Below are 25,918 nucleotides of genomic sequence, written 5' to 3'. Positions count from 1 at the left end.
TAGTATCTAGCACAATTATCTACTTCATGGCAGATACTTGATAAATATTGGTGTGACATTGAGAAGACCATGTGATGTTGAGAGGACTGTGCTTGTGAGTTCTGTTTCAAAATCATGCAGATCAGAAAATAATGAGTTATCCGCTCCATCATACTCTGAAGTTAAACTGAAGTCTTAAGAGTAAATCGTATAGAGGATCTTTATCTAAAGGACACCATGAAGCAGAGAAGGCAGAAGAGGTGAAAGGAAGAGTTGGCAGGAAAAGGTTCAAAGAAAGATAAATCAATAGCCAGAAAAAGATACAAGTGTGCAATTAGCACATCCTTTTAATCTGTGGGCCAAAAAGGGTCAAAAGGAAAAAAGAAAATACAAGACCAGTTCCCAGATTGGGTAATCATCTAAGGCCCTATCCCATTCAGTAATGGCAGACTCAATATTTCCTGACAAAATGAAACCACTAGAATTTGATCTTTGATCAGTGAGTCCTGTGGCTAAACATGACTAATAAATCAATATGGTAATTCAAATGGCCAGCATATGTTTTAGCTAGTTTAGTTAGTGTAGTCACTTTTAGCAATCATACTGACTTTTCAGAAATTGACCTTTCAGAGATTCCCTGGAGAGATCCTGACTTCTATACTAACAGTAGTATAGTAAAATTCAAAAACAATAAATTTGAAAATCAAACTGATACATAATCAGTGCATTGTACTGACTTAGCCGGTGTTTGGACAGTGGTGCTAAGTAGTTTAGATTAGATTTCTTGATTTAACTTCATTGTTTTAATTTATATGATCTCCATTTAGTGCACAGTTACTGATACAATTATGAGAAAGAATGATTTAATATTTTTGGATTTCTCAGTACAGGTACTGTAAACATTTGGTGCTAGATCATCCTCGATTTTTCTCCCTCACCCAAAGTAAGCTGTTTTCAAAAAAAGTATTACTTTCTTACAGATTATGCTATAGTCAACATGTGACTACAGATTGATAAATTCCGAGGGTATTTTATCCTTCATCTTTAGAGCAATTTTAGCTACAAAATCACTGATTAGCAAAAAAGAAACTACATTTCCTAACACTTTATAATTTGGTATATTTTAGAAATAGAGCCATTGATAAGGAAAGATGGAAAACTTTTAGACGTGATTTTAGTTTTATGAATTCATGTAACTGATTAACAGGTGAAATAATGCACAAGACTTCGAAGTCTGATTGTTGTCTTCTCATTCAAATAAATAAAAACATTCTCCTGTACAGGCTATCTTCACAGAACTTTAAATATTTTGCAGATACATTAATGAATAATATTTTACTTTATCCTCTCATTTAATTCACATTATCAAGTACCTTAGAACCATACTTTTCAAACCATCTTTGATGAAGACCAGAATTTTGTTTTCTAATTCATCACTGACCAATACATTTGTGAATTCAATAAAAATGTACTATTAGAAAAATGAAATGTAAAAAATAGACACAAAATATAAACCCCAATTGTTTTATTATTAGATTAATCAGACATGAAATTACTGTGCCAAACTGCTACAAAAATTTCTAAATATTTACTCCAATTTCTGTACTTACATTGTCATGGAAGGATAACAAGAAGATCTCAGCTAAGATCAGTGCACAAGCCATACTCTGCCTTGGAAGGTCAAAGCTGTAATAACTATATAGTGTAATGTTTTGTTAGTTTTCTTGGAATTGGTAAATCTTTATATATAATTTTTAGGTTTAATAAGTACAGTTGTAATTTATAACTACTTGCAAGCAGCTGTTACTTTACTAATGGTTTTTGGACCCAGCTTCTGATAGACACATTCATTCTGGGTAATCAAGATCTCTTCCACTACCTCTGTTTTTTTGTGATTCTCTCCAAGTGGAAAGGGAGTTGTCATCTAAGGCCACAATTTTATTTGTATATCTTTGTCCAGTGCAATGTCTACGAGCAATTCAATATATCACACTATTAGAATTACTTCAGTTGTAAGCTTTGAAATTATTATGATATATTCCAAGATTTTAAATGGGCACAGTGTTAGCATAGATATCAACAAAATGCTGAACAGATTTTTCAAATCTTGGATATATTTGAATGGTTTTGATACGACAGTGACATTTATTTTAAGCTTGTGTGTTTCATAGCTAGTAATGCATATTTTGTTAGTGGCAAGTATGCAACATTTAGATTGTTGATCTCAAAATAAATCTGGAAATATTTAACTCAGACTTTAAAAGAGCCCATTTTATTACAAATAAAAGTTTTCAATATTGTAGTCATTACACTGAATTCATTGTGACATTAATAAATATGTTTACATTTTTTAAAACAATCTAATCTTTCATTTATGTCTTACAATTCTTTTTGTCTAAGAATGACTCTTTGAGTTATATTTGCTATTTTTAAAATATATATTAAGAACATTTGGAGGAGGGCAGTTAATAAAATTGTGTTTAATAATGTAAGTTGGAGCCAGGCACAGTGGAGCCAGGCAGAGTGGTGTGGTTGTAGTCCCAGCTACTAAGGAGGCTGAGGCACGAGGATTCTTGAGCCTAGGAGTTCAAGTCCATCCAGAGAGATATAGCCAGACCTTGTCCTGAAAGGAAGAAAGGGAGGGAGAGAGGAAGGGAGGGAGGGAAGAAACTGTTATCTTAGAAACATTTTCCTTATTAACATACTAGGTTAAATTATATGCAAAAAAATACTTAACATGCAAAATGTGGAGTCTTCCTTTGGTATATTCTCAGTGATAGTTGAGGAGACACTAAAATTGGCTGTTGACAAGGTTGAAAGTTTTGTCACAACTGCAGCAGCTGGGGAAGTCTATTTCTAAACTGTCATAATTATAAAATCTGTACTTTGGAATCCATTGAAATTGAGATAAATACTTCACATATTTAAATAAGAATGTATATTATGACAGATACTATATTTAGTATATGCGTGTTACTTGGTGGAATAGTACACAATGTTAATTTCAATTAAAGAGAAATTTTCCATCATATTCTGATTTCTCTGATTGTTTATATACAGGTGATTCAGTGTATATAATATAATTTTAGTCTTCTTTTTATGTTTCTCTTTTTTTATCCTTATGTGCTCAAAACAGACAATGGTCGCAATGTCAAAGGTAATGTACAAACTCAAATTTCACCATCTGATGCTCAACGTGCCCCTTTACTCGGCATGTTAACTTGCCTGCTGTATGCCCTGTTCAATGCAACATCTTCATGCTGCCCTTAGCTATTCGGGGTGCCTGGTGGAGACATCATGGCTTGACTTTGCTAGAGACATTGTTATTTCTCTGCTGCGTCACCAAAATGATTATGAGCTCCTTTTGCCTGCAAGAATTAAAAGCCTAGGTTGACAATGAATACTTCCTAAATATTTAAATTATTTGGAAAAATACAAACCTCAAGCTAAATATATTCTGATGTGACAGGGGCACAAAAGCCTATTTCAGGAAAACAACAATTTTGAGTGCAAGATTAAATAAAATAAGCAAAGTGCTACATGACAGCATCACTTCACTTGTTCCTCTTTTGTTTCCTCAAAACTAGTTTCACGTTCCTGGATGGCAGGGGGTATGGTTTTCAGCTTACTGTAGTAGTAAACTATATATGCATGATAGTCGTTTCCTATTTTTCTCTATTATATTTTAATCATTTTAATTGTGTTCTATATTAGCCTGAAGTCACTGGCATGACCTACAACTCCCAGAGGGTTACGTTTAACTGGGAATAGTCTGGATAAATTTGGATTGGGCTAAAAATTTGAAATTCACTTCTGTTTTCTACTATATCATAGTAGATACAAGGATCACAAAATGTAATAACCATATTATTATCATCAAATTGAAAACCATTGGGGCCTGGTCTTTCAACATAGGCCATGCATGCTGCTGTGGGTGTGCAAATGGTGATCGTGACTTATTTTGTGCATGTGTGTTGCATGAACATGTCTCCACCAGTAACCGTCATTACTTAGAATTCACTGTTTTGATCACTCTCTCTTAAATGTCACTGGTACACTGACCACTGTGCAATTTTGTATACTGATTTCTCACTTGCTTCCCTAAAATAATTCAGAACTGGTGATGGTTATGAATTAATAGACTAGGGACCAAAAATGCTTGGTCAGCAACCTAGGGAAATTTGAAAATCAGGGAAATTATGGCAGTATCCCCCGAAACCCACCCGAATTTTATTTTGTAAGCACTTTAAAAAGGGTCTATGCAGGTTGACCCAAATAGTGGGGTGGGATTTCACCTACATCATTATTCTTTTTTTTTTTTTTTTTTTTTTTGGCCTGTCCACTGTGATTTCTAAAAGGGAGAAAAGAGTGTCAACTATGTGCGGTGGTTTGCATTGACATAATTCAGAACGTAACCTCAAGAAGCAGGATACAGATAGTTCTTGCCAACTAGCTTTAGAATTTAACAATTGTCAGTAAATTAGTAGGCATTAATTAATTTTCTAGTGATTTTTAAATGTAGTGATAAATGAACCTAATTTTTCTCAACAAATAGAGAATTGGACTTGTTTAACTTTCAAACTACTAGTTCACATATATGTCAAAGTACAGCTATTTTATTTTAGTGTCATAAAATAATTCATTTACTCTCCAACCTTTTTTCTCAACTCTCTGATTTTTAATAGGAGTAGTCTTTGAATACAGATATTCTTTATTTATTACATAGATTTCAGATTGACATCAATTTTGTAATCACAATTTAACGTATATGGTAGAATCATCGAAGTCAGAATTTTGCATTACAAATCTCTAAACCATTGTAGAAAGTTTTCACAAATTAATACTTAAGAAGTTCTATCCCCAAATTGGAGAAAGCACTTGCAAATGTAATGAAATTTAATGTAAATTTTCACTCCAAAGCCTTCATTACTTTTTTCAAGCTCTGGTTTTGAAAACTATTAACAATGTTTAAGTGTCTGCCTCTAAGATTTTTCACAAAGCCATTAACCTTGTTAATTAGGTACAGGACCATACATTAAGTGTGCATTTTAAGTTTGTTTGGCTTTGCTTCTATACCAGATCTAAATAAAAGACTAAAAAAATGCAGGTTTCTACCCTGCTTTGTGTACAAAATGCATAATTATAATTAATTATTTCAATATTTAATTCAACCAAAAAAACATTTATTTATCCGAATTAAATAAATAATTTAGGAATGTGTTGGTAATGTGTTCAAGATCATCTGGTTTATTTATGTCAGGTGAGGTGTTGGCTAAATACCTTGTACAGGTGGTACATTTATCTCCAGAGGATGCCATTCTTTAGCTTTCTCGGGAAGTCTGTGTTAGTGCCTGTTACACAAAGAGCTAACCTAAATCCTTCTTTCTGATATGAGTTTTTTCCCCTTCGTCTATCTCCACTAGACAGAGATACTAGCTAACTACTGCTAATCGTGATGCAATATCACAGTAAAAAGACAGCAAATTGATACTCAGTCTTTTTTCTAAAACTAATTTCCACTTAATCTTCATTCTTAGGATCTATTTCATTTCCCTTTAATAAATTTTCTTAGCATTCTGACTCCTTAAGCTAACACTTCAAAGTTCTTTTTAAAAGTGTAAAACATTGTCAAAGAGTGGAAAAGTTGTTTCAAATAAATTGCACATCCTGCTATATATATGTATGATAATTTAACAACTTCTCTGATATGTGAGAGGACCTAATCCTACATCCATCACTCATATACTAATTTTTACCTCAAACTTGGTGGCTTTTCTGTCTATTTTGCTTTACAAGTCATCAGTAAAAATCTACCTCACTTTCTCTATTTCGTAAATAAGTCATAACACAATTTTGCCCCTTTAATGCTTCTGCCTCCTTGTTATCCCAAGTAACCCTGCTTCCCTCTGACATTGGTGTGTTCCATTGCCAATTTGTGTATGAATCTGTCCTATGACTCTGAAGTAAAACTACTTCACAGGTTTGTTACAGCTTTTACCTCCTCTCTAGCCTATATGGCTCATAAATGAAATAAATTAATCTAATACAACTTGTTTCTCGTAGGATGCATTGGCCATCACCCAGTATCTTGTCATCTGATGAGGATTTGCAAATTGATTTTCAAAGATAACACTTTACTCCTGCAATAATATGTCATGCACTAGAACAGACAATATGAAGAAAAATAATTTGATGATTACTTCTTATGCGTCTTTCTAAGTGCTAAACTGGTTGTCTTACACTTATTGACAGTGTTCTTTTATGAAGTTTAATTATTAAACACTGCATTTGCATCTTCTCTCATGTTAAGTCACTTCAGCAATTTGGGTTTTATTAAACTTTAGCTAAATAAACTCAGTGCCCTAAGATATATTGTACAAATACCTGATGATTTAAAAACAACCTTTTTCTGTTTGGTTTCCTTCTTTCCTATCATATTTTTCCCTCCAAAATGATTTTTTAAAGTAGCATTATTTTCTTTTAATCTATCAGATGCCCTTAGCTATATTTCCAGCACCATCTAAAAGAAAAATATATTCTCCTTTAGCATCTCATATCTCATGATAAATTTAAATAGCCTCATCATACAAATTTTAAATATCTTTAATCTAAAATTCTTCCCAGTTTTTGCTTTAGCCTCTAGCTTCTTGTCTAAATGTAAGTATTTCTTTGCAGCTGGAAATTGGCCTACTTTATGTTTAATCAGACACTTGAAATATATTAAAGCACTCTCCAGCTGTTGGTTTAGTTTACTTGGTCACCTGTTTTCCACCTTCTCCTAATATTTTGAAAAATGTAACCTGGTCATCCATCTTGCAAATGCTTCTCTGAAGAACATCAAGTACTCCTCTATGCTTTTGAGTTTTACATGACTTTCTATTGAATCTCTTATTTTCCTCTATTTCTGCCCATTCATTTCCTTTAAATTTATTTGCTTTGTTTTTCAGGTTATTCTCCTTTATTTCATTAGAATCCTAAATCCCATCTGTTCATGATCACTCTCAGTGAGGCTGCCTTTCACCTTTAAATCCTCAACCAAGGCCTCTCTGAATATAGACTTAGGAGGTAGGAAACCCTGTATTCTGGTCCTTTATTCTTATTCTTTTCTGGCCTCATATTCTGTCCGCTTAGGTTTACAATTGGTGAAATAAGGATATTGTTAATACCTACCTTAGTTAAAACGTTGAAATTCTTTTCATTTGCACTTTGATGGGCTTAGAGGAACCTAAGTCAACACTGATCATCTTGAAGACTCTAGAAGTCTTCTGCATTTAAACATCTGCTTTAAAATCAGTAGAAAGAAGCATAATTATCTTTTTTATACAGCATGAAATAAATTTTAAATGCCTTATCTAAGTAGCTTTCACAAGTTATTTTGAGTAATATTTTAAGTTTTACTGAATTAATTAAAATATAGATTAAAAGAAAATGTGGATTAACTCTTTAAGACTAAGAGCCAAAAAAAAAAAAAAAACTTGGAATAGAGTAAGAGTTTAGAGGGTTTTTCCACCTGCAAATAAGAGATGCTAAAATAGTGAATGCAATGAAGTTGCAAATTCTGAGGCTAAATTTGTGTATGACATTTTATCAACCAGTTTCTCAATCATATCAGATCCAATGTCTCCTTGTCTCAATAAATACTTTGTTATACTCATTTTGCTATCCTGAAATTGAACTCAGAGATAATTTAACCTATTTCTAAAATATCAACATGATTCCCTAACTGTAATACACAGGAGAAATAAAAGAAAAGCACTTTGCAATAAAATATTTATTTCAAAATGTTAGTGTTCAAATATAACTGCACTAGAAAACATAATGCAATAATTAGACATATGAAGAAAATTTGGTTTTAAAAGCATTAAGTACATGAGAAAATATTCCATACAGGTACCAGATAAAATGGTCAGCAGGAGTATGGATGGGCAGCATAATCAAAACCACCATTGGAGTCAAGAATTATATCAGGCTTATTTATACATGAATTTTTAAAATGGGAAGTAACTAAAATTTAATTATGATTGATATATCAATACAAACTGAAGGGAAAATAAGGAAGTATGGTAGTCTCATAAAGGAGCTAGCTCTTGCTTTTAATGGTAGTGTCAAAATGATACTTTCCGTGATATAATGCAATAGTAGTGAATTACACAGAAGAAAGAAATCTCACTAGATGTCAGGACATATATTCATCCTCTAATACATAAAAAAAGACCCTGCAAACATGCTTTGTTATGTAAGGAGAAACCGAAGATGGAATGGAAAATGAAATGGCAATTGAGACATTATAGAGAAGTTGTGGCAGATCTCCAGGGAGTTTTGAGAATGAGACTGAAAACCAACAGGCAACCCAAAGACAAATAAATAATTACAAGTGCTTCATTTTTAAGACATAGGTTCCTTTTCATAGTATCATATCATTTTAAATATATAGGAGGATATTTATATAAAATATTTTTGAAGGAAATTTTATTAGTGTGATTTTGGTAATTCTCTGAAAATTTAACAATATTTGGTTGCAACAATGATTAAGAACACTCAAGTCTCTTATCTTACATATTTGCAAATGACAGATCCAAACACAGATTGTAATCTAAACTCTGAAATTTTCTATTGGCCACTCAAGTGCCACAAGGAGTGTAGCTGTAAGTGGCATAATTTTCCAAAATGGTGAGCGATTTCTGACAAAGTTCTGAATAAAACAATATATATTCTTACGTCTACATGGAAATTGTAGCTCTGGAAATTTCAATTTATATGAAAATCATGTAAAAAGCACATTGTGGTGTTTATATGTGAAACAGTTAGTTTTAAGGCTCAATTCATGAATAAACAGGCTTTTCACCTGCATGAATGCCCTTGAGGCAGGTAAGGTAATTCTTTAAGGCAAGGAGAATTGTGACATTGAAATTCTTTCATAATTGTGACAACAAAAAATGCTGCCACAAATCTCCCCTAGAGTGAAATATTACCATAGTTGAAATCACCTGCTTATATAAGTGTAGCCAGTTCAGTGGAGTTTATTGGAACTGGTCACAAGGGCAATTAAAGTAGATCAACAGTGTCTTTCTCTCTATTAACATTGTAGAATCTGTGATGACATCGATGATCCGTGAATTTAGCCAAATTTTAAACAACTCTGTGGACAGTTTGCTACAGAAATGCAGCATAGAGAAGGATGACACAGAAAGAGAGTGGAAAGATGAGCTTAAGGGTTTTGAACACAATTTAACTATATATTTGAGCTCTGTTATCTATAATCTCTTAATAGTATCCTTGTTAGTTAAATAAACTAAGGAGTGAAAATATGACATTAGAGTTGGGGAAAAGACAGTATCTAAGAAACCTGAAATCCTGGCATAATTTACAAATTGTAAATATTAAGATATAAAACCTAGAACTCAACTACAGAATGCTACAGAAAGGAAAACACTATCCTAGTATGCATTACAATAAAATAAATTAGTGATGTGGGCTGGAGACTTCCAAAAAGACCTGAAGAATGGAGTTTCTGTCAGAGAACTATCTGAAGGCTAGATGAATTTGTTGCCACTATTTACTCTTATTTCTATCTTTGTGTAAATAGAAAAGAGAGTTAGGTTCTATATGCAAATGAGAACATACGAGGCAATAAATTCCTGGAGAGTTCATGACATTTTTCTTCTAGATGGACTTGGTCATTGTCACGGATAAGAATCAGGGAGTCAACAGAAATGCAACTCAAGAAACACAGTATTTGTTAAATACATGAAAATTTATTAAGAATACTTCACACTTTTATAATAAACAAGTGTAAACTTTTATGAACAAGTATGTGTGATTTTCCCCCATAGTGACTATGAACAAAATGATGAGCATTGATTTCTTAGTATTATATCTGACCCGAGTTGATTGATTGTTGTCCCAAATGCAAAATCTTTAAGTCTAATTCTAAAGTGTTTATACCTTGCTTGATGCTTAAAGTACATGTTGATCCCGAAAATGGGTTCACTTCATTTTGAACAGATAAAGAAATAACAGAAGGCAACTATGGTGCCTAACGAGTTTATTGATGCAATTTGTATGTTTTAACCACTTCCCAGGGCACAAAAATAGGGAGCCCACAATTTTTATAAAATTCTCCCTGTTGTTAATTTTTAAGAGCTAAATAACAGTGTGTGTAATATTGCTCATTACACAAGATACTTCTCAGAGAATTTCCTGATTCTCTATAAGCAACAGACAACAGATTCATCCCGAAGGAAGATATAGCTGGTCAATCTACTACCTCAACAAGGAAACCAGGAGTCTTGCCACCGTGCCAAGTTATCTTTGTAGGAAAGATTTCGAGAAGTGACTAGGTACTATCAACCCCAGACATGCCCTATTACCTAGCTGTGGCACTTCTATTGTAAGTTATGTTTGCCAGAGCATTCTGCTTGTGTGGTTTTTATAGCACCTTTTTTTTTCTCAGAAAGTGGTCAAGACTTAAACATAAGTGAAAGAAAAAAAAGGATCTAAAAATCCCACATATGATCCTGGAGTTTTCATTAGAGTACACACATTCACACAAAAATGGCCCTTCACCCTCTGAAGCTTTATCTGTAATTCCTTCATCTGGGTTTAACTATTTCAGAAGTTCTATGGAGCATCTCATATAGCTAGTGGAAACATATGAAGAGCCTAGATGGCTTGTCACTCCTCAGTGACACAGAGGGGAGTAACACAAATTAGAGCAGGGCAAACAATCCATTTGGAAATTTCATGGCCAATGTGACTTTAACCATAGGTAAGTCCTTCTTAAATAATCCTCAAATTACAAAATGAAATTTATAAGAAACTTTAAAGGTAGAATTTGACCAATAACAGAGAGTGTAGTTTTTTCTTTTATTGTGGCTTTTAATTAAAGAAATTCATTAAGAGCTAAATCTGCCATTTGCTCTCTGGGTGCACACCTAGAACGCTTTTTTATAGATGTTCTTTCAAATACTTTCCTTTTTTATTTTTTAGGGCCTTTTAATCATATCAAGTCAAGCCTCCTGGGATCCACATCAGATTCAAACCTCAACAAATACAGCACCATTAACAAGATTCCACAACTCACTCTGAATTTTTCAGAGGTCAAAACTGAGAAAAAGAATTCATCTCCTCCTTCTTCAGACAAAACCATTATTGCACCCAAGGTTAAAGATCGAACACACAATGTGACAGAGAAAGTGACCCAGGTAGGACACAATGTTCTTATCAATTTCAACTGTTTTAGAGGTTTGTTTCTGCACCTTAAAATATATTCTTTTTCTTATAAATGACTAGCAGTAGAGGTAAGACATTTATCTGTACTCCTATTTATCTTAAGATGTTGGGCAACTCTCTAATATAACAGATTCATAAAGCTGTATATTAGGATTTTATGTATTACAAGACTAAGCAAAAATGGGCTAACATGGCATGGTAGCTCCTACTTTCGTAGAGGTGGTTAACCTGCTATTCATCATGTTTGGACACTTATTGTTTGGCTGCCAACTCTCACATTATTAAAACGTGGTTTTTTAATATAATGGATGTTTCTATTGAAGCTTTAGGGGACTAATTAGGGTTTGCTCTGAACTATGGTATCCTTTTTGCACTTTACTAAATAGAGTCGGATGTAGTTCAGTTAACTTGGGGAAAAGAGCTGTCTGAGATGATGAAAAGTCAGTGAAACAACACATTTTATTGGAACAATATCTTATTGTTTTCAAATAAATACTGCAACTTGAACTAGGGTAAAAAGCTAGCAGGCATACTGCTTCAGAGAGTAGATAGAAATGATTTCTACTTATTATATCAACATAACAACTAAGCAGTACCTAGCGTTTGCTTACAATGCACTTACATTGTTGGGAATTCATGATTCTAAAATTTGTCAAGCAAGTGGTTCTTTTACGAACAATTTACTCATTACATTTGCTTAGCAAATCTTTGCATAAACTCTCTATAATATAAAGCCAAGCTTGCCCCCATTCTCTATCCCAAGCATTGAAGTTTTTGAATTGATGAAGTTTTTCTGTAATTGTAATCACTACAAACCACACTATAGTACTGTTTCCAGATAACCTCTTATGTGTGAGCTGAAATAGCTATGAAAAGACCATGAGCAAGTTATAAATAGACCTGTGCAGTCTATCTTTATTTAAGAGGTGAAATTACACTTGCCATTCTTGAGAGCATCTTTCCTATATATTTTAATATTTATGTAGTAATGAGGCTTTCTGTTCTAAGCATTTCACTTAACTTATATTTAGTAAAATGGGTAAATGAACAGTTTACTGTTATGCACATTGTATTGACATCATTTTGATAGCTTTGTATTTTCCTTTCAATTGTTTTTACTTTAAAAGTTTTATTATTTATGGATTCCTACCATTATATGAATATATAGGAATCAAGAGACTTAAGAGGATACAGAAGAAAAGTTGGAAATATTAGGGTCAGGGCCCTGCAAGTGCATAAGGAAATAAAATTCAAACAAGCACAGCATGGCAGTGGGGACTGTGGCGAACTGTGGAGTGCAGGCCCCCTCTAAAGCAGACAGCTGATATGTAGCTCTGGCTAACTGCGGTTAGGCAGAAATGCTTGACCAATTAATGAATGCTTGCAAATCTTTCCATTTTAAAAGGGAAGCTGGAAATGCAGAATTTAAGATAACCTCTTTATTTCTTAAAGTTGACAAACTAAAAAATGCTTTGAACTCTTTTTTTTAGGCTGAACAAAACACATCTTAAGGCCTGTGCGCAGCCATGTGTGATCTCAGCAAGTCTTTCATGTGCTTGGTCCACCGCAGAGGCCATCCTATGCTGCCATGTTCAGCAGATCCACTGTGCCAGGAGTATGTGACACACACAGAGATCTGAGAAGCACCTCCTCTGGGGGCTTTCTCAGATAGTGGCACAGGAAACATATATACAAATATCAATAATGAAATGCAGGGTAATAAAGAATATTAGGCAGAAAGTTATTGTACTGTAAGGGAAGAATTTGCAGGGAAGAAAAAGAGATAGGATTAAACACTTAAGCCAGATCTAGAAGATCACATCAAACTGTGTAGTCAGTAAATTTTAAGAGCATAAATCAGAGTCAAACTGGATTGTGTTTTATTTCAGCCATTTATTGTAGGCCATGAATTCAAGTGGCATTTATTGTGTGTCATTAAGGCAAATTTCAGGACTGGGAAAACTTACTTCTCAGAGTTGATGTAAGAATTAAATAGAAATGTGGAAAGTGTCCATCCTAGTACTAAGTACATAACAAGCAATGTCAGGCCATTATTATGTTTATTAATATTCTTCTATGATCCCCCAACTCTCCTCACCATCTCTGCAGGATCCTTTATCCCTACATCACGAGGGCCTAGTAGAACATCTGGCAGAATGGAATTCATCAAATGTTTGCTGAATAAACGAGTGCATAAATGAATGGAAGAGTTAGCCAAGGGAAGGGATAAGAATTCCAGGTAGAAAAAAAAACACAAGAACAAAGTTATGAAGGCATTAATGTCCATATGACTTTTTAGAACAAGTGGTTTTCTGAGCTGGTGAGAGGCTAGTCTGGACAATTTACCTTCAAAATAATACTTTTCTACCTTTTCACCTAAGTGCCATGGGGGTCTGAGTAAAATGCAACAGTTTCCATCAGAAGCTTTGCATTTTTTTGGTCTCACACTTCATCTTTAAAAGCCCTGTGACTTTCACATTTAGCTTTGTAATATAACAATATTTGTTTTAACATTTTAAAATGTTTTAAAATATTGCTATAGATCCAATGTTTGTGTCCCCACCAAAATTTCTATGTTGAAACATAATCACCAGCATGATGGCATTTGGAGGTGGGACCTATGAGAATAGATCATGAGTGTGAAGCTCTCATAAATGGGATTAGTATCCTTATAAAAGAGGCCCCAGAGGGCTCTTTGGCCCCCTTCTGCACTGTGAGGTTACAACGAAAAGATGGAGATTATTTATGAAAAAGGAAGCAGGCCCTCACCAGGAACTAAATGGGCTGGCAACTTGATCTTGGACTTCACAGCCTCCGTAAATGTGGACAATACATTTCTCTTATTTGTAAGCTACCCAGTTGATGAGTATTTTATTTTAGCAGCCCAAATGGACTGAGATGACTACTTACCACTGAGTGAATCTGAAACCCACAGAAAGGCCTCAGAGTTTTCCTAAAGCTTCCTATGCTTCCCACAGATTGTGGAGTGCCCCCGTCCCACTCTCCAAAGTACCCCAATGGGAGAGGTATGATACAGGCAAAAGGTTTTTTCAGACTGCTGGAAGATCAAAATTTGATTATATTTTATAAAAGTTCTCTTTTCTTTACAGTGTAAAAACTACAATGAATGGAAGGAAATTCTGGAGTCAAGTAAAACACTTAAGTTGCTATGGTCCTTGCTAGAAATAAGAGATTGAATAAAGGCTGAGACCAGAAAGAAACTGGGGGAAAAAAGCATCAGTAGGAATTCTTTATCTTCTTTGTAGGGGCCCCCTTTAGCTCTTAGTGACAAACCTTCCAATTGTCCACGTGTCAAACCAAACAATGTAGAGATCAAATATCAAGAAATGCCTCCTGCAGGCATAGCCTCTGGAAATTTTATTTAAGCACTTGAAAGCAGAGGTCCTCAATAACTCATTTATAGGATTATATACTTCATTTTGTGTTTGTGAACTTTCCTAATTGAAGCTATCTTTGAAATTTCCATATTCACTACTTTTAGCATCAGTTGTCCTCTCCTCACCAAAAACAACTTGGTAATAACCAAAAGACTTTACTTGTCTTTTTGTTTTCTTTTAGGCCTGCATGGAGATTCTGTTTGTCAGGAAATTTTCAACATGTTTGCTCTAGGCAGCCAATAGTATTTTCTTAATCAAATGTTCTTTCTTATTTTATTCACATAATAGATTGGTATGGTATTTCCTTCTTCATAAGAAGTCAAGATTTTGCTTATAGATTATTCAACAATAAATTTTAAACACTCTACAGTGCACAAACAATAGAGCAGTCATCAAGAGAAAAAGGCATAGATGAAAAGAATAATCGTTGCTCCTGTTGTTCTGTCTCACCACTTGGATCTTATCTCTATTACATGTTAAATTAGAATGAGGCAATTAGTTATTTGCCTCCTCAGCTAGAGTCACCTTCTTCACCGTAGGGACTATGTGGTCATTCATTCATTCACTCGCTGGTCATTCATGTATTTGTTTATTCATTCAAAAGCATTAATTGATATGTATTATATATAACATAATATATATTATATATTATGCATTACATATTATGTGTATGTATAATATATATTATGTGTATATATAATATATATTATGTGTGTATATAATATACATGTTATGTATTATATGTGCTGTATATAATATATATAACAGTATGTGTATATATAATATACATATTATATATATGTATTGTATATAACATATAATGTATGTCTATATATTATATATAATGTATAATGTGTATCCATACATAATGTATAAACACACACAGTGCTAGGTGCTGGGAATTCAGAGTTAAAAGGCAAACCTCTGCCTTTGAGTCTTGAAGGAGGCCGACAAGTACAGTTCATTGGCATTACAGTACAATGTAAAGTATTTTTCTATGGGTAAACATAGTGTGTGCAGATGATGTTGAGAGAGGAAACCTTACCTACATTGGGAGTTTGGGATAATGTTTGGGGAATATAAACTCCTAAGTGTGTTTTGAAGGTGAGAAGTTTCCAAAATAAGGAATAAAAATCTGGAGTGAAACACATGTGGGAATCTCTATGTACCAAAGAATGAATGCAGCATGAGGTATTTGTATGATCAGTACCTGATATAATTACATGACACATAGTAGCATTTTAAAAGATTCAAAAATGAACCACTGAGGGTATTGGGTGGAACTAAGCAAGAGTAAGTCTGAAGTCAAAAATCTCCAAAGAAAATGCCTTCCTTCTGAAATCTTTTGTTAGGCAAGGCTCCAGTTCTTGCTGTTATTTTGGATCCATAGACCTCTTTTGGCCTTATTGGTATTCTGGAATGCATCAAGTCATATTTCACTATGCCATATTTCATCTGACCTTCTTTATGTATTTGGAGAAAAGAGAAAATAATTCTCAGAAGATATGTGTTTTTTTTTTCCTTCACTACAGTCCAGCCAGTAAAGGTTTATGTGCAGTAGTGTACATCTCAGGGAGGCAAGCCCTTGGCTGGCCATTTCTACCAAATTCCAATGGAGTGGTGGAGAGTAAACAATGAATTGTAAGAAAAGTTGGGTGGAGAACAAAGGTAAGGTCTCCTTTTACCAAGCAATTGCACTTCTCAATTGGAGATCAAATTATTGGCTATATTTGCCCCCTTTTAAATAAAAGTGAACCACATTTTTACATTCTTCTATGATTTTGTTATTCCTGAGGCTAGTTGAATTCAAATGTTGTGCCAGTTTTTAGGATGAAATGTATTATTTTGTTGCCATGTTCAGCTTTGACAAGTTTTGTATTAGACCACTCTCCCTGGATAAGTATAAGTGTATCCCAATAGTTTAAGAAGATGGTACCATGGATTTCAAATCTTTACTGGCCACTGTATCAGTCAATACTGTGACAGAATGCAAGTAACAGAAATCCAACTCAAACCACTTTAAGCAAAAAATGAAAGGAAGAAGGGTAGTTTATTGGTCCATATTACTGAAAGGTACAGAGAAAGATCTGCTTTGGGGTTGGCTATATACATTTTTGAGTAACTGGTGACATTCTCTCCCTTGCTTCTGTGTTGACTGCACTCCCCACCTAATAGCAGAAAGTTCCTCAGACTCTCCTGTCTCACCTGATGCTCACAGTTTGTAATTTGGGGAGAAGGACCTTCTTTCTTCCAGTGTCCATATTATTCCCAGAGAAAGAAGACTCTTATTGACCATCTTGGACCCTGTGTTCATCCTTGTGAAGGAAAAAGTATAGCCCCTTGACTGACAGTCACACCAGAAAACTGCAGTGGGAGAAGCAAGCCTGTAAAGCAGGAGAATCAAACAGCAGTGGCCCATTGCAGAGATGAAAATAGAATTCAAATTAACAGTATTAACCACACACAGGCGCACACCCTCACCCTCCCCCCACACACACAGAGTCCACATTGGGCAGTGGGTAATAAAACCTAGTATAGACACTCAAGACATTATAAATTACTTGGAGAAACACTACATAACAGTATATAGCATTTAAACATGCTAATTTAATAATGCTCCAAGGCCATATTATGAAAGTAACGATAGTTTACATTTCTTTTAAACTTAGTATTGGTCGAACTATGACCAAATAGTTCTATAAGTTGCCCTTTATTACTTAAGAGGAATGTCTGGTGAATTCAGTGGAAACCTATTTTGAGATAATCAGTAAATAAGATGTATGAAGGGACCTTAATGAGCCAGAAGGTATTGACCTACAGAACAGAAGATGAGAAAAAATTTACTATTAGTCCACAAGTATAATTTTCCTGTAGCTTTACCAAAGAAAGTACTCAAGAAAATTAGTTCAGATTTAATCACAAAATAACTTAGGTCACAAGAAAGAAATTTCTGAATATTAAAAAGGCCATATAATCTTTAAGTCTATGTAGAACTGTAGAGCCATAATAGATTCCCAATATGCAGGATTCATAAGTGTATTATTGGCATGAAAATATAATTATGGTAACTTTAATGATTTCTGACATTGATTGAGCATTTAATATGTGCCAGGCTCAGTTGTAAATGGTTTAGTGGATTATCAATTTTAATCTATATGACAGCACTGTGAGATCGTGCTATTATTATCATCTGCATTTCATAGAGGAGAAATTAAGCTTAGAGAGAGGAAGCAACTTGCTTAGGTCACATAGTAAGTGATGGACGGAGTCTTCAAACTGAGGTAATCTGATTCCAAAAGTGAAGTTCTCATTCTCTAAAATATATCCTCTTTATGATTCTGTTCTGTTTCCCCATTTGTCCCCTAAATCTCCTCAAGAGTTACAGTGGCAGTTGGACATGCTTGTAACATTTGACTGTGACACCAAATGTCCTAATCTGAATGGTTAGTTAACTCTTCAAAAAGCCTACAAAGCTATCATTGCCATGGAGGTTCATTTCCAGCACAGTCTCTTGTTTAAATTTATATACCATCTACTTTATGCTGGTTTCAGATTAGAATAGTGGGATGGGGGTTTTTGTTGGTCGTATGCTGCATAGTTACAGAAAAAGCAAAACCACCTTGATGTTACTGACTTAAAGAAGAGCTGAAAGATTATGGCCTTTTACTTATATTGAACTTTGTTCATTATGAACAGGTTCATTATCTCTTCATTGTGACTCAATGTCTCTCAATTTATACTTATTTTTTGACATAAATCCAAAACAAGTATTTATGATTTAGTACTTCTTTAGGAATGCAGGTTGATTTGTAATGAAGAAATTTTAATGAAGAAATAACATTGAATTTATCTTATTAGCTAATGTTTAAAAATATTTATCATCTCAGGCTTAAGAGTACAAAGTTTCTCCCATCCAAGTACTAACCAGGACCAACCTTGTTGCATTTCTGAGATCAGATCAGATCACATGTATTCAGGGTGGTATGGCCGTAGATATTAGTACAAAATATCTTAACATGTTCTGTAATTTCCTTCAAATTGGATAAATTTAGTCCTAAATTTCTTCAATGATAGGATTTGAAAAGTCTTTCAGATACAACAACAAACTAAAAGTGATTTTATATATAGCAGTACTTTTCAATAATAATGTCATGGTTTTAAAATTATACTTAAAATGGTAAATTTTTTTTTTTTTTTTTGAGACAGAGTCTCGCTCTGTCACCCAGGCTGGAGTGCAGTGGCCACATCTCAGCTCACTGCAAGCTCCGCCTCCCGGGTTTACACCATTCTCCTGCCTCAGCCTCCTGAGTAGCTGGGACTACAGGCGCCCGCCACCTTGCCCGGCTACTTTTTTTTTTTTTTTTTGTATTTTTTTTTTCCTTTTTTTTTTTAATAGTAGAGACGGGGTTTCACCGTGTTAGCCAGAATGGTCTCCATCTCCTGACCTCGTGATCTACCCGTCTTGGCCTCCCAAAGTGCTGGGATTACAGGCTTGAGCCAACGCGCCGGGCCCCAAAAAGGCAAATTTTCAACAATTATTTGTATAAAGACTCATTGATTCTTCACTCTTGAAATTACTAAAAACGAAATTCACAATACTGATGCAGGATTTTTTGCTTCTTAGCTCAGCTAGGTCTGGGTTCTTGTCTCATGACCAGGAAGAAGTAGGCACACAGATACTCAAAGAATGAGTGGAGTAGAATTTTTTAAGCAAAAGGAAAGCTCTCAGCAAAGAGAGAGGGGTTCTGAAAGCGGGTTCCCGGTTTCCCCCCTTTTTAGTTGAATTCAAAGTCTTCTATATATCTAAGCTGACAGGGCTGCGTTCCATATTTCTATAAGGCATGAATTCCAGGTGACTTCCCCCATCCCCACAGTGTGCATGCAGGCCCTTAGTCCACTGCAGGCATGCTTAAGCAAGCGCCCTGTGTAAGTTCTCTTATCTGCACAAATCATCTGGTGTAAGCACTTGTGGGGCTGGTCAGAGGTTCTCTGGGGACACTTCCCTTACTGTCTGCCTAAAGAAAGCTAACTCCTTTCATTCCCTTCTTCAGGAGTGGAGACCCCCAACGGCTGTTGGGGAAAGCAGACAATCACCATTCTAAACTGCTTCCTGCTGACAGGGAGTTCTGTTTTGGGAAAGTGGCAGTTAGGGCTCCTCCTGAGGTCTGTTTAAGGATCCGTGGAAGAATGACACATCCATGCATGGTTTCATTTGCATCGCCATTTGAAGTTTAATGGCCTTTTAGCGAGAAGAAGCAATTTGGGTTATCAGAAGACGTATATCAAAATGAAACAAGAGGGTAAGGACAGCTCCCCATTCCCAAGATTGCAGACATGCCCAGATAACTGGTGGCTATAGTTAACCCTGCTAAGATCTGGGTGCATGGGACTTGACTTTGGTTGACTCCCTTGGTCTTATTTTCCCAAACAAAAAAACCTCCAGGTTATGGGCACCCTATTTATTACTATCCCTGGGTAGGATTTGCAGAATAATTGCCCAGAATTAAAATATTGATCCATATTTTTACATTACCCATCCCTTTTGTTTCTTCTGAGCTAAAACTGGATATCACTGGTTGGTTCATCAGGAATAAACAGAATTAGTCTAAAATGTTGGCAAAAGCTTGAAAACAACTGATGAGATTAGAATTGAATCACAAGTGTATGATAAGTTTTGAAACATAATTTTTCTCTCTCCAGTCCTCATTTTTGTCAAAATAAATCATGATAGGATTGAGTTCTTTGTAAAATAAACTTAAGTCTTATACTTGACTTGATTATCGGCATAAAGTACAGCAAGAATTGTTATATTTCACATAGGCTTTTAAATTGGCTTTAATATTAATATCAACCCCAATTTTTAAATGAAACCTTAAACATAATTCTATCTCATCTTAACCATTTTTTAGAAAGGATCAAGCAAGACGATTGCCTGTGAATGACAAAATATCTAGGATAGTTACAGTCAAAAATATGATTGACAAAGAAATTTGGGTATTTCTGTAGTTTATGATAGGTTAACCATAATAGCCTTTATTATGATTGATAGCATACACTCAGACATTAGAATTTTAGATATCCCACACAATTTTGGAACAAATACACTTATTGTTCACTAAAATATAACCTAAAGAAGATTAAACATCACTTTGGAAATAACTAAAAATGTCAAATAATCCTGTTTACCTCTCTTTTGGGTGCTCCAGGGGCCCTCTCTAGCATCTAAAAGTTAGGGGTCAGGAAAGACAACTTTGAAACTGAAGTTTGATTTTGTGAAGCCTAACAAACAGGGTAAAGGTTTAAACCACTTGATATTATGAAATAAAATTCCAGATTACCCTAAATTATTTATTTAGCTAAAATGATGACTCAAAAATTTTAGGAAAGGCCAAAAACATTTCATTGTCCTTTACTATTACATGAAAAATCTTGTTCAAGAGAGAGAAAGCCACATTTTACACTTGTATTAGTCTACTATTAATATCAACCCCAAGTTTTAAATGAAACCTTAAACACAATTTTATCTCATCTTAACCAGTTTGACCATGAGGTGAGATTCTTGTAAACCTTTTATAACCCTTTACAAATCTTTGTTAAGGAACAGATCAATACCTTAAGAAAACCTTGTTGTGCTTTTATTTCAATGCTCAATTTATGGAAAAACGGTATAATACCTTTTTGAAGTTAGTTAATATGTTCACACACAGAATTTCTTTTGCAAGATTAATTTTTACAAATCTTCCACCATTTGTTTAAACCCTGAGCTTTATCTTTTCTATTTCAAAACTATTCTGTAAGCCTAAGCAAAAATTTACATTCTCATGCCTTCTTATAATCTTTTACTAAAAACACATTTTACTTTCCTTACACAGCTTGCATATAAATCTATTTTCAGTAGTCTCAACTACATGTTATGATGGCAACTCTTAGCAATTTTTAATTTTAGTGTAAAACCTGGTAAGTTATTTTAATTATGTACCAGACACAGATAAGGTCTGACTCCGGCATAGTTAGGGATGTGGTTAATTCTGTATGTCCCTAGGCCTTAAAAAATTGTAAAGCAGTTGAGCAGTTTTCAAAGGCCAAAGAAGCAGCTTATAACCTTAAAACATTTAGCAAATCTAGTATCTAACCTGCATATTTTAGACCACGTATTTACATTTTGAAGACATTTGTATTTTACCAATAATCTTTAAGACTTTTATTTCTCAAATATCAGTCACATGAACTAAAAGGCATTATAGCTTTTGTTTTCCCTTCAAAAAATATTTTATATAAGTGCTTATTTTTCTTTAAGTCAATGAATTAGAGCTCTATTTTTATATAACCATCACACATCTAACACATATATGATTACACAGACAGAAGAAGATCCCATTGTTGTAAGATTTTTCATTTGCCTATCTCCTAATTGGATTATTGGCCTCGGGGTATAGCTCTCCAAGAAGCAGGGCTAGGAAAACATGCGGTTTCTAGGGCCATAAAAACAGGCATACCTGGAAGACAAAAACAAATTTTGAGAGGGATCTATTTGCTTTTAATTCCTGGGGTTCCATGAGGAAAACAAATTTTTTTTTTTTCCCAAAATGGAGTCCAGGGCACCCTCTCTGTTTTTCCCCAGGCTTCCCAGGCCATCAGAAGTTATCTTAGGGCCTCTGACGTGTGCATTAAAAGTGGCAAGACAAAATGGAGAAAAGTAATTCAGTTGACTGAGAAAAAAAACCTTTTCCAAAAAAAAAAAAAAAAACAAGATCCAAGAAGAGAAAAACATACAGTCCTTTTAGATATACCTATAGTAGCTTGGAGATCTATTTTTAATTAAGCTGAGTGCACTTTAAGAAAATCCTTTTAAATTCTTTATTACCTGTCTTTAGACATGCAAAGCAGCCAATATTTCTGGCTTTTGAGCTTTGCCAAAAGTAATCTCACAGGTGAAACCAATAAGCCTCAACTAAGGTTATAACTTAACCATGAGTGTTCAAGGTATTTTCAGAGGTGGAAAACAGTTTTTACAAAATCTCAAATGTTTATAGGTAGCTCCCAGGGAAAGGAAGATTTAAGAAAGGAAGCTAGAAGTTGTTCATGGAGGGCAAGAGAATCAGCAAATGGTAAAAGTCACAAAGGTATTAACCAGAAAGTACTCATTCCCTAAGCCAGGATTGATACCAGGTGGCCATTAAAATGGCAGAGACCAAAAGAGAGTACTGCCACATGGTTACAGGGTCAAGCTCCCAAGGACATAAAACAAGACGGAGCCCTGTAGCAAAATTTGTTACTGACCAATTTGCCGGGCTGGCTTTAACAGCAGGCTTATGGGATCCTAGGCCCTCATTCTAGCCTAAAGTACCCCAGAATGTATGACAGAACCATACAGAAAGACACACTACACAAAGCACACCAGACTGGCTACAGCTTAAGACAAGACACAAATCCTTTTTTCCATTAATCAAAACTTTTCAGAGGATATAAGCAATAATTTTATCATTCATTCAACTGGTTTGCACAGAGAGAGGGAGACCAGAAGTATGACTGGTAAGAACTTTTACCTTTTTCAGAGCATGTCAGGCTTCGGGATTCCCTTCTCCTGAGCTCATTTAAGCTAAGCAGTTTAAGGTTTGGGGAAATTAACTTTTCCCAGTTTGGAAATGCATCTAAGGGAAGTGTCCTGTGGTACAGGACACAATTACCCATCCACTGACAGAGGACAGAGTTCAAGGAAAAAGAAGGCTTTTCTTCTCCCAAAGGAATCCCGGTGATTCAGGAGGCATTTGAGAGAAGTACAGACTGAAGATGAATGGCTACCTATCTAGAAAGAGGGCAACAAGGCGTCCCTAGTTCCTTTCTCTTCCTAGCAAATACCTGGGTTACGTGAGGGAGAGAAATAATGGTGTCCCATTCTTTCTTCTGTCCTTATATCCCCAAGTCCTGGCAACCTCGGCAGGGTGTCACCCATGAATGCCAATGCAGCTTTTCACCCATGTTAACAGGGAGGCCTACTGGGTGGGAATTATCCACATTTACTTACATGCAGACTCCTTCCTGCTGTTGGTAACCTTTGAGTTCCCTTGACCTTGTCTATGTCATGGATACTAGCATGACTTCTATCTATGAAATGGAAGGGGGCCTAATTGGCAGGAATCTGTCATACTAAGGTAAAGCTGTGGAGCTGGGTCCCCCTCAAACAAGGGAGAGGAAAGGAAGTCCTGTGAATTGGGGTCCTGGGCTAGTAAAATGTCTTTCAAAAGAAAAAAAAAAAAAAACCTCTTGCATAGAAAAGCAGCCTGTATTCACAGGGCTGGGTTAACTCCTGGCACCGTGGGAAAAAGAAAAACAAGCAGTTTAAGTGCAGGGTGGGGACAATGCCTGGTTGAAAAACCTTTAGCTCTGTGCAAATGTGTTTCTCCACCAGGGAGAGAAACTCTTAATCTTTGCACCCCCTTGGCTCAGCCAGAGGAGGAAAGGCTCCACAGGTTCATGGCAGGACGGGTCAGAGAGTGGAAAACGCTGGCCAACAGGCTGCATGAGGGCCTTGGCCCCTGAGATTGCCTTGGTACCCAGGAAGCAACTGCAGCTTATTCCTGCCCTGCGTGGTCACTGGATGCAGCATGTGTGTGTTGCAGATATGGCCATACACCCCAGCTGGGAGGGGAGGTTGGAGCGGGGAGCAAGTACCTGTGGCCATTGGGTGGGGCTTGGGAGTGCCTCTAAGAACAGATGGAAATCACATTGTCCTGAATGGTATATCTTATGGCTTGGCCAAATGCGCATTCTACATAGTAGTATCTCTGCAGTTTGCAGCAACACCCTTAACATTATTTAAAAAGAGGTGCCATGATAGTCCCAAAAAAAAGAAAGAAAATGCCATAGAAAAGACTGAATTGGAATGATGCCGACATTCCCAAACCCTGAGAGTGATAAGCAGGGTGTTGTTGGGGTCCTATCTAGCAACCTGTCCTCTGTAGCCCTTTATTCTTAATTGGCACACCAGAGATTTGGTGCTGCATCAGCCTTCAGAAAAAGTCTGAGGACTAGAAGTCTCAGAAGTGGAAGTGAAAGGTTTTGGGTCTCATTTACTCACCCTCCAGACATCCGGGGTGAGCCCCCAAAATGACACAGGATTTTTTGCTCCTTAGCTCAGTTAGGTCTGGCTTCTTGTCTTACAACCAGGAAGAAGTAGGCATGTCGAAGCGTGAAGAGTGAGTGGAGTAGAATTTATTAAGTGAAAGGAAAGCTCTCAGCAAAAAGAGAAGTCCTGAAAGTAGGTTCCTGGTTGCTTTCCTTTTCAGTGGAATACAAGGGCTTCTATATATCTAAGGTGATGGGGCTGGGTTCCCTGTTTGCATAAGGCACTAATTACTGGTGGCTCCACCTAATCCCCCTAGTGCACATGTGGTCTCTTAGGCCACTGAGGGCATGTTTGGGCAAGCTTCCTGTGCAAATTCTCTGATCTGCAGAAAACATCTGGTGTAAGAACTTGTGGGGTGGGTTGGAGGTTCTCCAGGGACCCTCCCCTTGCTTTTGGCTTTAGTCTGCCTAAAGCAAGCTGGCTAACTTCTTTCCATACCTCTGGAGTGTGATTAATGTGTTCTCCTAAACTTCATTTTGTATCTAAACCAACTTATATATCATATAAACTTCAATAAAACTGTATTGAATTCATCTTGAATTGCCAAATAGTGGTAATCACAAAATTCCAGATTAAATTTGGGATGTAATGCAGGAGTACAAAATTGCTTCTGAACAATTCCAATTTAATATAACATTAATTTTGCTTCCATTGTCTTGTTGTTTATAGAATACCAGCAAGCTTGGTTCAGCAAAACACAAATTCCTATCCAATGTTTTTCCCATATTCTGAGTTTAGTCTATAAACTATTCAATATTTGTCATTGTTTGCTAAATATAAATCAAATATTATGTACTATGGCTGATATAAAAACATGTAAGTAAGATCATTGTCTTCAAGGGCCTTTGATTAAACACAGACTTTGAGTTTTGAGATCTTAGATTATGTTTTCTAATCTTCTGTGGTCGAATAAACATATTCTATTATCAAGTCCATGCAACCAGTGGGCTGCATGTGGGTCACAATGGCTTTGAATGTGACCCAAACAAATTTGTAAACTTTCTTGGAACATTATGAGATTTTTTGCTTTTTTTTTTTTTTTTTTTTTTTTTTTAGCTTATCAGCTATCATTAGTGTTAGTGTATTTAGTGTGTGGCCCAAGACAATTATTCTTCTTCCAATGTGGCCCAGAGAAGCCAAAGATTGGACACCCCTGATTCTGGTCAATGATGAGGAAAAATAA

The 25,918-nt window shown here is 35.4% G+C and overlaps 1 protein-coding gene and 1 long non-coding RNA gene across 3 annotated transcripts in view; one reads left to right on the top strand and one right to left on the bottom strand.

The window, feature by feature from the left end:
- Positions 1-25,918, top strand: part of KCNH7 (potassium voltage-gated channel subfamily H member 7) — a 475,179-nt gene that overhangs the window by 331,970 nt on the left and 117,291 nt on the right. The window contains exons 5-6 of one of the 2 annotated variants that reach the window (XM_023217328.2): positions 3,116-3,136; positions 10,969-11,183. In XM_023217328.2, the coding sequence (XP_023073096.1) occupies positions 3,116-3,136; positions 10,969-11,183 (236 nt within the window). The remainder of the gene's footprint in view (positions 1-3,115; positions 3,137-10,968; positions 11,184-25,918) is intronic. The other variant, XM_023217329.2, reaches the window with a different exon arrangement.
- Positions 2,170-24,873, bottom strand: LOC111546061. Its single transcript, XR_002732632.1, has 3 exons — positions 24,688-24,873; positions 7,150-7,258; positions 2,170-2,602 (listed from the first exon to the last, which is right to left on the bottom strand). It is a non-coding gene; the product is annotated as an uncharacterized LOC111546061 (long non-coding RNA).

This window comes from Piliocolobus tephrosceles, chromosome 11 (assembly GCF_002776525.5).
Source record: "Piliocolobus tephrosceles isolate RC106 chromosome 11, ASM277652v3, whole genome shotgun sequence".
In the NCBI taxonomy this organism is placed as follows: domain Eukaryota; kingdom Metazoa; phylum Chordata; class Mammalia; order Primates; family Cercopithecidae; genus Piliocolobus; species Piliocolobus tephrosceles.
This window is presented reverse-complemented; position numbering and strand designations above follow the sequence as displayed.